This window comes from Sardina pilchardus, chromosome 15 (assembly GCF_963854185.1).
Source record: "Sardina pilchardus chromosome 15, fSarPil1.1, whole genome shotgun sequence".
Lineage (NCBI taxonomy): Eukaryota > Metazoa > Chordata > Actinopteri > Clupeiformes > Clupeidae > Sardina > Sardina pilchardus.
This window is the reverse complement of record NC_085008.1, coordinates 12,395,454-12,410,007: the sequence shown is the minus strand read 5'-3', so window position 1 is coordinate 12,410,007 and position 14,554 is coordinate 12,395,454. Positions and strand designations below refer to the sequence as shown.

The 14,554-nt window shown below is 43.5% G+C and overlaps 1 protein-coding gene across 3 annotated transcripts in view; it reads left to right on the top strand.

The window, feature by feature from the left end:
* The window catches only part of rabgap1l (RAB GTPase activating protein 1-like), a 99,226-nt gene that overhangs the window by 16,744 nt on the left and 67,928 nt on the right, over positions 1-14,554 (top strand). For 2 of the 3 annotated variants that reach the window (XM_062556341.1, XM_062556342.1), the window contains exons 10-13: positions 2,453-2,619; positions 4,795-4,924; positions 9,539-9,632; positions 10,973-11,123. In XM_062556341.1, the coding sequence (XP_062412325.1) occupies positions 2,453-2,619; positions 4,795-4,924; positions 9,539-9,632; positions 10,973-11,123 (542 nt within the window). The remainder of the gene's footprint in view (positions 1-2,452; positions 2,620-4,794; positions 4,925-9,538; positions 9,633-10,972; positions 11,124-14,554) is intronic. The other variant, XM_062556343.1, reaches the window with a different exon arrangement.

Sequence of the window (14,554 nt, the reverse complement as noted above, 5' to 3'; positions counted from 1 at the left end):
ATGTTGAGTGAACAGTGGTCACCACCAGCTTGACCCAGTCGTTCGTGGTGCTGAATAAACAGCGGTAACTCTGATAACTGGTATTGGAGCGTAACTTGCAGTCTGTGAGTGGCTGCGCATTCGTTGGCCGTAACACCTGCCGTGGTATGCATCTCACGGCTGCTAGACAACAATTGTTGCATGGACTGTGCATTTTCAAACACACACAAGCGAGATGAGTGGTCACGGTGTCGAAGAAAAGGTGGTAGCTTGCTAGCGCTGGAGAGTAAATCCGGGATGCGGCTGCTGTTTGCGGGTTGGCGTGGCGTTTGCAGGGTTATACAACGCAGGTTCTCAATGTCCGGGGCTTCAAGCAGGTGCAGGAGGAGAAAAAGCTGCAAGCAGCAGCAGCATCTGCCAGAGAGCAAGAAGGCCTTGGTGGCGATGACTATGAGCTGGGGAGGATGGGGCTCAACGATGCACACTTGCACTCCTTGGTGCGGAAGTACAAGCATGGACTGTGCTTAGGCAGGCCACACACCAGTCGTTCCCATCCGCATGGAGCTGGGCAACGACGGAATCTGGCGCAATACTCCGCCTTGAAATGCTGGATTTTCCTTTTGTGGTTCAAGTCAAGAATCAAGTCAACGAAAGTCCTGAGACAGTGATTGTAGATAGGTTCAGATCAATGATGTGGGGATGACCTCCGATTGGTTAACATTGATTGAACTTGACCAAAAGAGAACCCGGTCATTACCAGATACCAATTTTACGTTGGAGCATGTGAAAATCACATCCCAATTTCAGAACTGTGGATAAGCCCTTACCTTGGTTTTGTGAAGTCCGGCTATGCTACCAGAAGTCATCCAAAAGAAACTGGATAGTAATAATGTAGTATTATACCGTTATTTCTATGTGCTCGATAGATTTCAGATTTGGACCAAAGATGGAAGAGCACAGCTTCCTATAATTCTACAATACTACTTGGCATGTATAGAGGCATATTAATCATTGATGTAGAAATAGTTTAAGATAATCAGGTTTGTCTGTGAGCATGTAAACACCATACAGTACTGTATATTAAGTCTGTTGATTGAAAATTGGGATAGGCCTCATATCTGGGATACTGAAGTGAAGTGCATGTAAAGGCAGTCAGTGGTGGCCAGACCTTGCATGGCATTGTACACACCAAGCTTTGCTTAGTAACCTTTAGCTGAATCCATAGAAAATGAAATTCAAAGCCCAAGTTAAATAAATTGCCTTTGGCCTTTCTTTGCTTCCTGACATATATTTGGAATTCCCAGTGAACACTGTAGCATTGAGGGCTTGAGTAGATGCTGCTTGCACTCACCCCATCTCACAAAAAAAACTAGTGTTTTATGCCTGGCCATCCTGATGGGAATCTATTTTGGGCTCTGTTATTGTGAAGCTTGGGGTTTGCTTTGCCTTGTTCTACGTTAATTGAAATAATAAAACTCCCTCTGTGTGAAATAGGTTATTGTTCCTCTGCTTCACAGTTTGGTGGTTATGCCTCTCCCTGCTCCTTTTTTTTTATCACGCCTTATCCTCCAAGTAATTCAGCACAAATCTTGCTTGGGAAAGGGAATGAAAACAATCCCCCCTCCTTTTGGTCTCTGATGGTGCTTTTTCCTCTTGGAAGTATTTTCTGAAATATTTCAGTTTCATATTGACACTTGTTTGTTCTCGATGTTGATGTTTAAAATGATACTCTGCCACTAGATCATTAAAGTGGTCTTTTCCTGATCATTTTACTCTAGCTCTATGATGGCAGTCAGATTTGACAAGATTCTGTGCTTTTTGCAATTATGACTACCGTTCTCTTTTTACCCATCTTTGGTTGTGGATATGCTATATTTAACAGGGCTTTAAATCAGGTTTTTTCCCATTTGGTTTGTTCCAAGCAGAATCAGTATTTTAATGTCTCCGGTTTTGCGTTCCACCTTCAAATTACACTTCCCACTTCCTGAACCGGTTGGAGCCAAACAAAAAAACAGTTAATAATATTCCAAGTAGGGCTATGTGACATGACGATATTTGGATGGCATACAAATGTCTAACCTATTGATAGCCCAAGATATTTTACTTGTTACTTTTACTTGTTCTGGTTTTCCTGTTTCCTTCCATGAATCGGTGCAAAGCCTTGATATTTAAACTTCATCATAACCGATAAGGAGTGTACCTTCTTCTGTCCAAAGTGGGCATGTGTTCATGCTAGCCTGCCCTCCTGAAGTCGGGTAGGCTCAAAGCTGTATGAGCTTCTGCACCACCATACGGTACATTCATTGCGGTATGGTGATGTGTGCATCAGTACGTCATGCTTTTCAGGAGTTCAGAACTGACATATTTGGTAGTAATGCAGTGCCATTTAGATGCAAAAAACAGTGAGATGCTCAGCTCAGCAACTGCTGTTGAGGCTGTGCATTCTAACGTAAGCTTTCTCTCTCCTCTCCAGATAAGCAAGTCTTCATGACTGTAGCTGTGGATTTAGTGGTGACTGAGGTTGTAGAGCCAGTCCGCTTCATGATGGAGGCCCTGGTGCGTGTCTATCCATCCAATGAGAGATTTTGGTATTTCAGCCGCAAGACCTTCTCAGAGACCTTCTATCTGAAGCTCAAACAGGTACAGTATGCCATTAAGCGCTACAGAGCAGCAAGTCCTGCAACTTTGTCTAGCAACCTTAGGTGTCCTATTGAGATTTCAAACACAAACTAGAACTGGTCCGTTATCATCTGGATTTGCAACATGTGCCACTGTATGTTTAAGGCAAAATAACACCAACATGTGGAACATGTAACCTTTTACTCTAAAACTATATATTAAAAAATGCAACCTCTGGAATCTGTAGTTTTAAAAGCAAACTCCTAACTTGTGTGACCCTACTTGAGTTGTTGAGCATGTGTAGCCCTCCCTCTCTCTAAATGTACACATTGTACACAGGCACACACAGGCACACACAGACCCACACACAGACCCACACACAGACCCACACACAGACCCACACACAGACACACACACAGACACACACACAGACACACACACAGACACACACACACTTATGCGTGCGCATGCCCACACCCACACCCTATCCAGAATCAGTGGAGCGTTAAACGTGGGCTTTGTGTTGGCAGGGACTAATAAGAGACAGGCTCTGATTATCACACTGCAGTAATTAGTGCTGCAGTCTGAATGGCTGAATAGCGCCTCTGTAGTTATCTCATCACTGCAAAGACGAGTGCCGGCACAGTAGTTTAAAGCTAATTAAAAGATAATGTTATGGTGTTAGCAAATGCACAGCCCAATCCAACCTTACTGTTTTATTGTTATTATTGATTTCCTTTCTTCATCTTTTTATGGAGATGGTTCCTCATTTTTTTTTTTTGAGAGAATAATTATTTGCTCTTTTAGTGTGGTCGAGGACACAGTATTGGCTTTTTCACTTTAGTGATTAAATTGAAATGGGAAGTCTTTGGCTTTTGTGCCTTATGTCCTTCAAAGAAGCCGTCCAATCCATTCAGCCCATCATTCAAAAAACAACTTGTATGACTTCCAAAGGCCGGGGCGTCAAGAAATCAGTGGCTGATTATATTGAACCCCATTACTGCACTCTGCAGGCAAAAGCCTCTGCTGCAACAATAATCTCTGAGTGTCCCTCCCTCTCTCCCCCTCTCTCTCTCTCTCTCTCTCTCTCTCTCTCTCTCTCTCTCTCTGTTGGTTTCCCCTGCTCTTCCTTCCTCCATCTCAACCCAGTTCCTCCCCTCTTCGTTAATGTCTAAATCTTGTTTGCACCCTCTCTCTCTTCCTTCTCTCCTTCCTTCTCTCTGTCTGTCCTCATCACACTCACTCTGTCCCTCCCTCTCACTCTCTCTTCTCCTATCGTTGTTATATATGTTTTTTTTCCCCTGCTTGTAATTATATTTGGTGCCATGGCCCCAAGGTGGTGACAAAGGTTAGACTATCTTTGGAGACGTAGGAGATGGAAACTAATGCACTAAGTATAATATGGTCACTGAAGAATCTATCCTCTTGTCAGTGTGTGCATGTTCCCACGCTCCCCAAAATCAAATGGCAAACATGTATGCCATCCCTCTCGGTCATTGAAGTTATCATGAGTAAATAAGCTTTGCTTTATTTTACTGTTACTGTGGCAGTAATAATGAACACAGTTCCAAGGTATTTTAGGCGTGTATGAAGCCTACCTATATGCACAACAGTGTGGGCAAAGTGCATGCACCTCTTTTATGGTCTGATAGCCTTGTTAGTCACTTGACATTGTTTGGTTTGTTAATGTGTTGGGTTTGTTAAGTCAGTGTGTTAAGTATGCGCACACCACAGAGCTGTAAAATTGTAAAATGTCTGAGCCCCTCCAATAGCTAGATCACACAGTTTTTAAGGAAAAATGTTGGGGGGCATTGGATTGGAAATTACGCCAATCCAAATGTTCTTTTTTTGTGCTGTGTATGAGATGATGAATGAGCCCCTCCAGAGGTATGCGCCTCTCCCAGCAGATTCGTGCATAATGTCTGTTTTGAAGGCCAGTCTTTGTTGTCTCGTGACTGACAGCGTTAGCATAATGGAGCCCTGGAAGCCGTGTTTTCCTTTCTCAGTTATGGTCAGCCATATTGGGGATGCCATTCAGCAGAATACAATCGAATCTGTAGTGGCACTACTGTACGTTACCACATGGTCATGAATTTCCATTACCGACGGCATTGCCGGTGTGAATGCCGCCGTGTGAATATTTGAAGGTGTGTGTGTGTGTGTGTGTGTGAAGATGAACGTTTGGTGTTTTCTTAGCAGGGCGGAGAGCGGAGCAGTGTGGGCGATGCCACGCTGGAGGTGGTGAGCCTGCAGCGCCACTCGGAGAGGACCGACGGGGGACGAGGGCGCCTCCAGTCCCCCACAGAGGAGGAGGAGCCAGAGGAAGGTTTGTCCTCGCTACCCTCTCCAGTGTTGGGTGGGGTCTGGGGCAGGGCAACAGGGGACCCTCTCCAGTGTTGGGTGGGGTCTGGGGCAGGGCAACAGGGGACCCTCTCCAGTGTTGGGTGGGGTCTGGGGCAGGGCAACAGGGGACCCTCTCCAGTGTTGGGTGGGGTCTGGGGCAGGGCAACAGGGGACCCTCTCCAGTGTTGGGTGGGGTCTGGGGCAGGGCAACAGGGGACCCTCTCCAGTGTTGGGTGGGGTCTGGGGCACAGGGAGCCTCCACAGAGGCACGAAGAGGAGTTGGTCACCAAGACCTTTGGCTGAGCAAATCCATGTAAATCCCCTTTAGAATGGGATATTTGCGATATAAATAGCAAGCTGTGACAAAATACACACTTTCACCTAACTAGTAGTAATAATAATGATATTATGTAACTGCTAATGCGTACGTGGCAACTGAATGTTCAGTCATTCATTTGACCTTTATTTATCCTCGTAAATTCATTGAGGGTACTCCTCATTTTCAGTGCTGGCACAATGAATGTGCAGAGGCTGTACTTTTGTACTTTTTTATGAAATGCCACTGTGCTTACATCAGTGGTGCCATGGAGCATGTGGGAAATATGCCCTTGGAGTGACAAAGACACGGGGAACAAGGTCATGCAGCAACAGAGCCCCACATATGCGCACTGAGCTGTGTCTGCATGAGGGCCATATCAGCAGCGAATGCAGCCAGAGAAATGTCAAAACTGCCATCACAGTGGACATGTATGGCATTGTCCAAGTGTCCCATCATCACAGTGGACACGTATGCCATTGTCCAAATGTCCATCATCATAGTGAACATGTATGACATTGTTCAAGTGCCTATCACCAATATGGCATTGTCCAAGTGTCCATCATCATAGTGAATATGTATGGCATTCTTCAAGTGTCTATCACCATAGTGTATATGTATGCCATTGTCCAGGTGTCCATCATCATAGTGAATATGTATGGCATTCTTCAAGTGTCCATCACAGTGGACATGTATGGCATTGTCCAAGTGTCCATCGTCATAGTGAATATGTATGGCATTGTCCAAGTGTGAACTGCAGTATTTATATCTCTGAAGCAGCTTACCCTTTTGATAGACAGATGCCTTTTGCCTTTGATACAGGATATAGCATTTTGTGTTGAGGCTGCAGAAACAACATGCCACAAAACACTGGTTTGTTGTCATCTCGTTGAGAGACAAAGAGAAAAAAAGAATTACAGTATGTGTTGCCTCTAGGGCTGTCACTTTTATTCACTCATTCGTTTGAACTTGGGGGGAAAACAAACATTTGAACTATAATGACCTGCTCGAAGCACATCCCTGTTTTCCCATCCAAATTATTTCACATTATGAGTGTGACGTTTTCTATTTCTAAATACATTTTCTCTTGATCAGTGAATTGTTAATGACCTTGGACACACAGTGTAGCAAATACTGACTTGTTATTCGAAACGACCCTGTCCACATTCTAAATGTGCAACTTTTACAGCCTTAAATGTCGTTTGAGATAGTTGTCATGGCGACGTTTACTGCTGGTGATGTGAGAACAATTATATTTAGGCAATTATATGTTTGGGTCTAGGCAGTGAAGCTGTATTGTTGCTAAGATCGTTCTTGTTCTTTGTTTGGCCTTGCACATTGTATTCAGAATATTTCCACTCCCACCCACGGTGATGCCATCATGTAATATGGGATTTTTTTTTTCATGCAGCATTGCATGAATGTCACTGTCCAAACTGACTAAACTGGGGCAACATTTTCCCTTGTGTTGATTTTCATCCAAATGAAAATCTTATTTTACAGATACAGTGGATGGCATTGAATTTGTTCACCCACACCAAACTCCGCAGTCTGTAAAGTGAAAGCCTTCTTCAAGGTCTATCTTCAACTCCCTTAGCTGTTCATGCACTTCTTTACTTCATGGTTGACCCAAGGCTCATCTTTTCTGTCCCTCTCACAATACAGACTTTTCAAAAGGTTGCTGTGTGGGAAGTATTTGCTGGAGGTTGTTTTTAATGTAAATATTCTCTTCGTGGGACACAGTGAGAAGAGCCGTAAGGATTTGTGAACTATTTGGCTTGACTAAAGCCTTGTGGAACAGCAAGGCATCAACAAGAGAAGATAATCAATTGGATTTTTGTTGGATTTATTTCATGATTTTGCGTGGGAATATCCTAATCCTCTAATGTGTGGGAAGTCCACACCTTCTCTTCCACCTTCCTATGAAAGGGTCCTAAAGCTGAACTTTATCTGGGGGGTAGCCTATTTGGAATTGATTTAACTCTGGGAGATATCTGATTTTTTGCTTAATTTACTCTGTTTTTTTTTTTGTTTGTTTTTTTTTACATTGATCTGCCACTTAAGCTAGGGGTTGCAGAGTTTTTCTTTCCACTGTGGCTTCCAGTGTTTCTTCAGAAATGCATTATACCAATGAGATGGGATGAACGCGGGGTCAGATTCTTCCACATTTTGTCCCACTCCATCTGCCAGATGCCCTGCGTAAGACCTACCAGCCCTGCACTGGTGTGTGGAAACTTGCTGGCATGCAATCAAAAGTAACAGTCTGTGATTTTAGAACATGAGGTCATTTTGTAGTAACGTATTTTATTTGATGTATAATTATAAATCTTATTTATATTTATATAATTTGATCCTGTGGGATTCCGTGGCCCCTATGAGAGTGCAGTCCTCTAGAGTAATAAACAGTCTCAGGCAAGATGGACTTTTCCCCAATTCCACAACGAGAGTTGATTTTGATATTTTGAAAGTGTTGTTTTGGACCCAAACCTCCCTGGCATAGCAGGCCTGCAGCACCAGCTGACGGGGATGACAGCCGTCCTGACACCTGACCCCTCTTTGCCAGACGGCCAGCTCTGCCGCACCATCTGCGTTATCTTGTGTGAATCCAGCGCATTGGATCACTATGGAGCGAGCGGGGTGAAAAAAGAATGGGGGAATTGGTGAGGAAGGCGGTGATATGTAGAGCAGCCTCTCTCAAACTTGTTTCATCTGTTGTGACAGACTTTGGGGTCCTGGCCGGGTCCCACCAACACGAACATTTCATTTGAATTTCTAAACGTAACGGTTCAGAAACACTACCAACTTTTGTGTATGGTAAACGGCGGAGCAGATAGGTGCAAAACACTGATCTGGAGATTTCTATTAAATAGGAAGAAAAATTGGGCTACAATAGCTTTTGTATAACATACAAAATAATACATATACATACATATAAGTCATATCATTTCAGTTTCACTCAAGCAGATAAGCACCTGCATGCATTGAATGAAAGCTCATACCACTACCACTTAATTGTATACCTCTATGTTTGATGACACCAAATTAGCAAGTATTTCCTCCTGAATGCGAAACGTTTGTTTTCTTTGTCTGTTGGTCCGCGGTTCCTTGATCAATTGAGCAGCAAATAATCAGACGAAACAGCGGGCATAATTTTGCTCCAGTGCGCAGCCCAGAAACACTAGTGTACAGTTTATTTCCAACATGGGGAGGGAGAGAGAGGCTTGGAGACATGTGAGCCAATGGGGCCTTTGCCAGATAGTAGCCTGTCAGTGAGGTTTGTGGTCAGTGGCAGGGTGTTGAAGGCAATATGAGAGCCTATGTTGCACAGAAGAAAATACCTTTTCACAGAACCACACAGCATTTGACCTGTCCAACAACATCTTTCACATGCTCTTCAAGTAAAGAAGCAGCAGAGCAGGTGAAATGTGGGTATAGGAAATGGATAGGTAGAATGTATGGGATGTAATAAAAGAAAGAAGAAAGACACTGTTTTGAAGTGACGATGTATAAAATGATGATGATGAAGTCATTCAAAGAAACAGAAATAATGAAATGAGAAAGGTAATGAAAAGGAATGCCCTACAAACATGGACTAACACATCTTCCATGTCCTTGGGCAAATGTATATTATAAATATATTATATTTGTATCTTGAGAGTTGCATTGCAAATGTGTAGCGTCCTACTGAATGTGCAGCTTATCAGTGAGGAGAACTGACCCGATGAAGTACTGGAATTAAATCGTTTTACGTAATGAAGATGGCAGTGTCCCATTATTCCATTTCATTTCTCACCCCGACTGCCCTCAATCACCAGAATGGCGGCGCTCATCTGTGTTGACGGGGATTACAGACCAGGGAAGGCGACTCCAAAATAACAATCTTCTTCATAACCTTCATTAAGCATAATATGGAAATTATACGAAAGATTAATCTCTTGATTTCGTTTTCCATTCCAATATGGTCCCAACGTATGCTTGCTCTAGCCATGTCAGAAATTACCCAGTGTTTCAGCTGGGTTGTCCCACATTAGCGATAAACAACTTTGAGTGGCATTTTGGAAATCTAAAACTGGCTTCAGCAACCAATAGTTTTCTTTGGAGTGGCATTCATCTATTGTTTACATTTTCACTATGTTTCTAAATAAAAGAAGCTGTGGCAGCTTCATTGCTTTGTGTGCAATTGCGTTATCTTTCAAGCATCCTAAAGCTACGTGTTTGTGGGTTATTCTTGCCTTAGACATCTCAGGTAGACATCTGACACTACTCTCTTTCTCTTTACAGATAGTGACAGTGAAATTTCCAGCGGGACCGGTGACGTGTCCAAAGATTGCCCCGAGAAGATTCTAGAGTCTTGGGGCAGTATTTTAAACAGATGGTGAGTGATCTGGCAGCTTCTGCCTCTCAGCCTTGCACACGACCAGCACAGTTTCCCCATGCTTACGCCGCCGATTTCTAAAATATCCGCTGACTGTTGCATCAACTGCTGCTGAGGCAATGCTTAATATGCACTGTCATTTTTTCTAATGTTGCTCATATCATCAAAGGGGGTAAAAAAAAAAAAAGAAAACTATTAATTATTCAGAGTGAGAGTGCATAAATGCTAATGATAGTTTCAACCTCTGAGCCAGCCACACAGGCATCAGCTATGTAGTATCGTCATGAATGGACATGGAGTTTTACGGACAATCCTTGATTTTTCTGTAACCTTTGGTACTTTGCTCTTGTTCTGCAAACTCACGATTACTTGTTGTAGTGGCCTAGAGAACTGCATTTGTTTCTACTGGAGCCAGGTACAGTGCTAGATATCATCAATCCAAATGATATTGAAAATAATGAAACGGTCTGTAGCTCATGTAACAAGCACAGCATCTCCAGGTGGCAAATAAACAGTTAACAAATCAGGCATCTTTCTGATAATAATGTTATCTACTTACATAGTAATGACTCTGCTAAAAATGTTACATATCTACATAATTTCTGAAAGATGTTCAAATGAGGCATTTTGTAAACCGCTCTAGTAGCGTCTTAAGGAGTACTATGAATAGATACTATGAATGAGGCACTCAGGAGATGGAGATTGAAGTGGAGTCCTCAATTTATGTAGCCCCCAAAAGATCCAAAAACAGTTCGGTGGTGTGTCCGTGTATTTATAGTGCAGCCTATTTATTTTATTACCTTTTATGCAGAAAATAGAACAACAAAATATGATTATGGCTCAGAGGACTTAAGTAGAGAAGAATCTGTGAAAAGACTGCTTCATTTTCTCACGTTGCTGAGAATAGCTGAGCCAGTGGCTTATATCAGTGGCTTGATATCCGATGATAAACCAACTGCTTTACAGGTCGCTAGATCCTCACTTCAACTGTTTCCACACTTAAAACATGGGTATCATTGCACAATAAAACAATAACTAGGCCTACATAAAATGATGTACTGTATAATGTGTGTGTGGTGTGTGTTATGTTATATATGATATGCTACAGTATATGTATGAGGCTGTGTATATCTGGTGAGACGTTACTGTAACATCAGATGCCTCTGTCTTTTTGGAATGTAGTGATATGTGTGTGAAAAAAAAATCCTTATAGGACAATGAAGACTCTACCTGTCTATATTCAAAACATCTCCAATCAGTCAAACTGTGAAAAGTGTGTGGGCTGGATGAGAGAAAGCTCTGTTTTGAGATGGTAGTAACCTGTACCTCTGGCCTCGTAGGCATAGCAACCTGTCTGTGCGGCCTAAGGGTCTGTCTGCGCTGGTGCGTCCCGGCGTCCCGGAGGCCCTCAGAGCCGAGGTGTGGCAGCTGCTCTCCGACTGCCATAGTGACCATGACCTGCTGGAACGCTACCGCATCCTCATCACCAAGGTAACTGCCATCGTTTTTAAAACTGTGCCATTTCTTTAAGGCATGATTTTCTTACAGTCTTTTAGCCTGTGCTGTATCAAGCTGGAGAATTAGCGATGGCCTGTTCAGCGGTCTGTGATTGTCTGCAGGATTTAATAGTGGTGTCCATTTTACGACCTCCATGAGCATCATGTGTGATGAAGAGGGAAGTCCATCTAGTAGCATGGTAGTGAGGTAGGGCTCTTGGTGCTCTCTCAGTAAGCATTCTCCAAGTAGTGTGTCAGAGAGGGGGAGCGGAAAGCAAGGTCCTAAACTGATCAGTGCTCCTGCACATTGAACAGGTGATGGCGGGTTGTGTGAAGTGGTCTCTTTAGGTAATGGATGGAATAATTCCTGTATGTTTGGTCCTAAAATGCTGCTTCTCAAGTAGAAGCAGGGATATGTAGGCGCACACATGTCATCCTGCTTGTGCTGAAGTGAGGCACCTGGTTCCTTTAGTAGCACAAGGTATTTCAAAGCTACTTTCAGTAGCACTTAAGGCATTCATGCATGTGTCGATGTGCCCTGAACAAAGGTCAGATGGACGTTGGTAGAGCAGGGGAGTCCCTACACCCCTCCAGCCCTCACATACTATCTTCTGTTTTGCTGATTTCATCACCCAGACGCTTCTGGAGCTGCAGGCTTGATTTCCCAGTTCCCTAATGAATCCTCTCACACCTGTGATCTCAGATGTATTGATAAATCATTGCTCAATGTGTCAGTGCTATCCATGGCTCTTTTTTTTTCTTATTGCATGTTACTCCAAATGGGCTCCATCGTGTGTAGATATTGAATTGTGAAACATGAAGAAAATATAGTCTGATCCCTACAGTCTGATCCCTTGACGGTTGATGGTTGAGGAAAATCAAAGGAAATCCTAAACTGCATAAAAGAGAGAAAATAGTTTTACATATGCTGTAATTATTTTGGCTCACCCATTTGGATGTGAGACCCAGAAACCCTCTGTCTTCCTCTCTGCCTGTCTCCCCCTCTCTCCCATCCTCCCTTCTTCCATTCACTCGCTCTCTCCTTCTTTTGTGCCTCTGCTTCCCTCCCTCTCTCTCCCTCCCTTTCTTCTCCCTCACATTGGCAGGAATAGCTACAGCCCAGATGAACTTCTAAATATACTGCCGCTTATGTAAGCCAGGTTATGTGACAGAGAGAGAATATAAATTCATTCATAATGATTTTTTTTTCTCCCTTTCTCCTTTTGTCTTTATTTTATTTATTTTTTTTGCGGTGATCTCCCCTCCCTGTGAAATAATGATATTGATATAGCAGTCAGTGTGCTATTAATAAAGCAGAAAAAGCCCCGTGGCTGCGGGGCTAGCCGGGCCGTGGACGGGACGATGCCTCTGTTATTAATGGCCTCGCCTCGCCTCGGCAATGATTAGAATGCTGATTGAATACTAAGTAATTGTACAAGCGGTCGAGGCGGGTTATTGGTGCTGTAAATCTCCCCGTATTTCTATTGGCCGGCTCAGAAGGTGATGCATTCTGGAATGATAACCGGCACGGCTGTAAAACACAAAAGTGCATTGTGATGCAGTGAAGGTGGGCAGGACTGTTTTGCGGCACCCTTTCAGCTGCTTGCTTTGTTGCCCAACCTGATGTCTACTCACAAGATCAGCTGCGTCCGCCTCAGGGTTTAACCCATGTGGCTTGTGTTGAGTAATGGGGTGTAATGTTGTAATCCTACGTTTTAAACAAAGGCTTCTCTACCCGTCTGAGAGGATCCAGCTCACATTTCTCCATGTTTGTTTGCTCCCTGCCTGACTTGCTGCCACAGACACGAGGTGTGCTGTGTTGCAGAAACAAGAAGAAAGAGTGGGAAAATATTGTACTTGTGTCGTTTTTTGCCAGAAGCAAGCGCAACGCTGACACTAGTCGTTCGCTTTTATTTTTCACTGCAGCCTGTGATCTGCCAGAATATGTCTCCATCTACCTCTGCCTCTATCTACCTCTCCATCTCAAAAGGGAAATACGAAGGGTTGTTACTGACATCTGGAATGGCATGTTGTCCTTATACTCCCATCAGTCACTCCCATTGAACATAAATTGCTTAGATGTTGGTGACTGACCATCATGTGATTGATCCCTTCTCCTCCATTACAGAGTTGAGTGCTGGCTATGTTGTCTGTTCAGAAGCCTTGCTCAAAGTCTTCTGCTTCTCACTTGGGGTTTAACATTTATAAAGGTTCTTTGTTATTGGCTTCACAGTCATGAGAAAAGCCCTCATTGAACCTGAAAGATGGAATGAAGTGAGTTAAAGAAACCTGTGGCCTGGTTCCTTCCCAGACTGACCTGGTGATTCAGATAACTCTTATATTAGATTTAGGAGTTGTGAATTTCCTTTGTATCTGACCTTTCTGTCTTCATCAAGCATTCCTATTATGGCATTTGATGAGGGGGATTCAGTTACACTACCCTTTTAGGTTTGGGGACTAAGACTCATCAGTGGTGAAACAGGAACAATTGATCTTTTCTCTTTTGTATTATTATTATTTTCTCAAGTCAGAAAATACAAACATGCTTTCTGAGGCCTGTTGGGATGTACATAAAAGTGGCTTAAATTGAAATGGCAATAAATCTTTGCCTCTTGGTAGGATAGAGGCCACAGCACAGAAGGGGAGCCTGAGGGTTAGGTGTGTGTGTGTGTGTGTGTGTGTGTGTGTGTGTGTGTGTGTTGTGTGTTGTGTGTGTGTGTGTGTGTGTGTGTGTGTGTGTGTGTGTGTGTGTGTGTGTGTGTGTGTGTGTGTGTGTGTGTGTGTGTGTGTGTGTGTGTGTGTGTGTGTGTGTGTGTGTGTGTGCGCGTGTAAGGGAGTGAGAGAGACAGAGAGAGAGAGAGACTGGAAGCCAGCTAGTCTAGTCACCCAGTTGAGACAAACAAAAATCCAGCCCACCCCCCACCCACCCCTATGGGGGTCTGGTGGGAATAATGCCCATATTCATGGATCAGTCAATGATTGTGCACACTGGTGTGTCTGCTACAACCTCCCAGCTCCTTAAAGGGATATTCCGCCATTTTTGGAAATACGCTCATTTTCCACCTCCCCTCGAGCAAAACAATCGACCTTGTTCCCGTTCATCCAGCCATTCTGTGAGTCTGGCGATACAACTTTTAGCTTCAGCCTAGCATAGATCATTGAATCGGATTAGACCATTAGCTTCTCGCCTGCTAGCTTCATGTTTAAAAGTGACTAAGTTTTCTGGTAATTTTCCCATTTAAAACGTGTCTCCTCTCAAGTTAAAAAGTACAGTAAGACCAACTGAAAATGAAACCTGCCGTTTTTCTAGGCTGATTTGACATGGAACTACACTTTCATCTGGCGTAATAATCAAGGCAACTTGCAGACTACTGGCACTACTACTGCTTGTTGTCTATGGGGACTATTTTCAGGTGCTGCGTACGA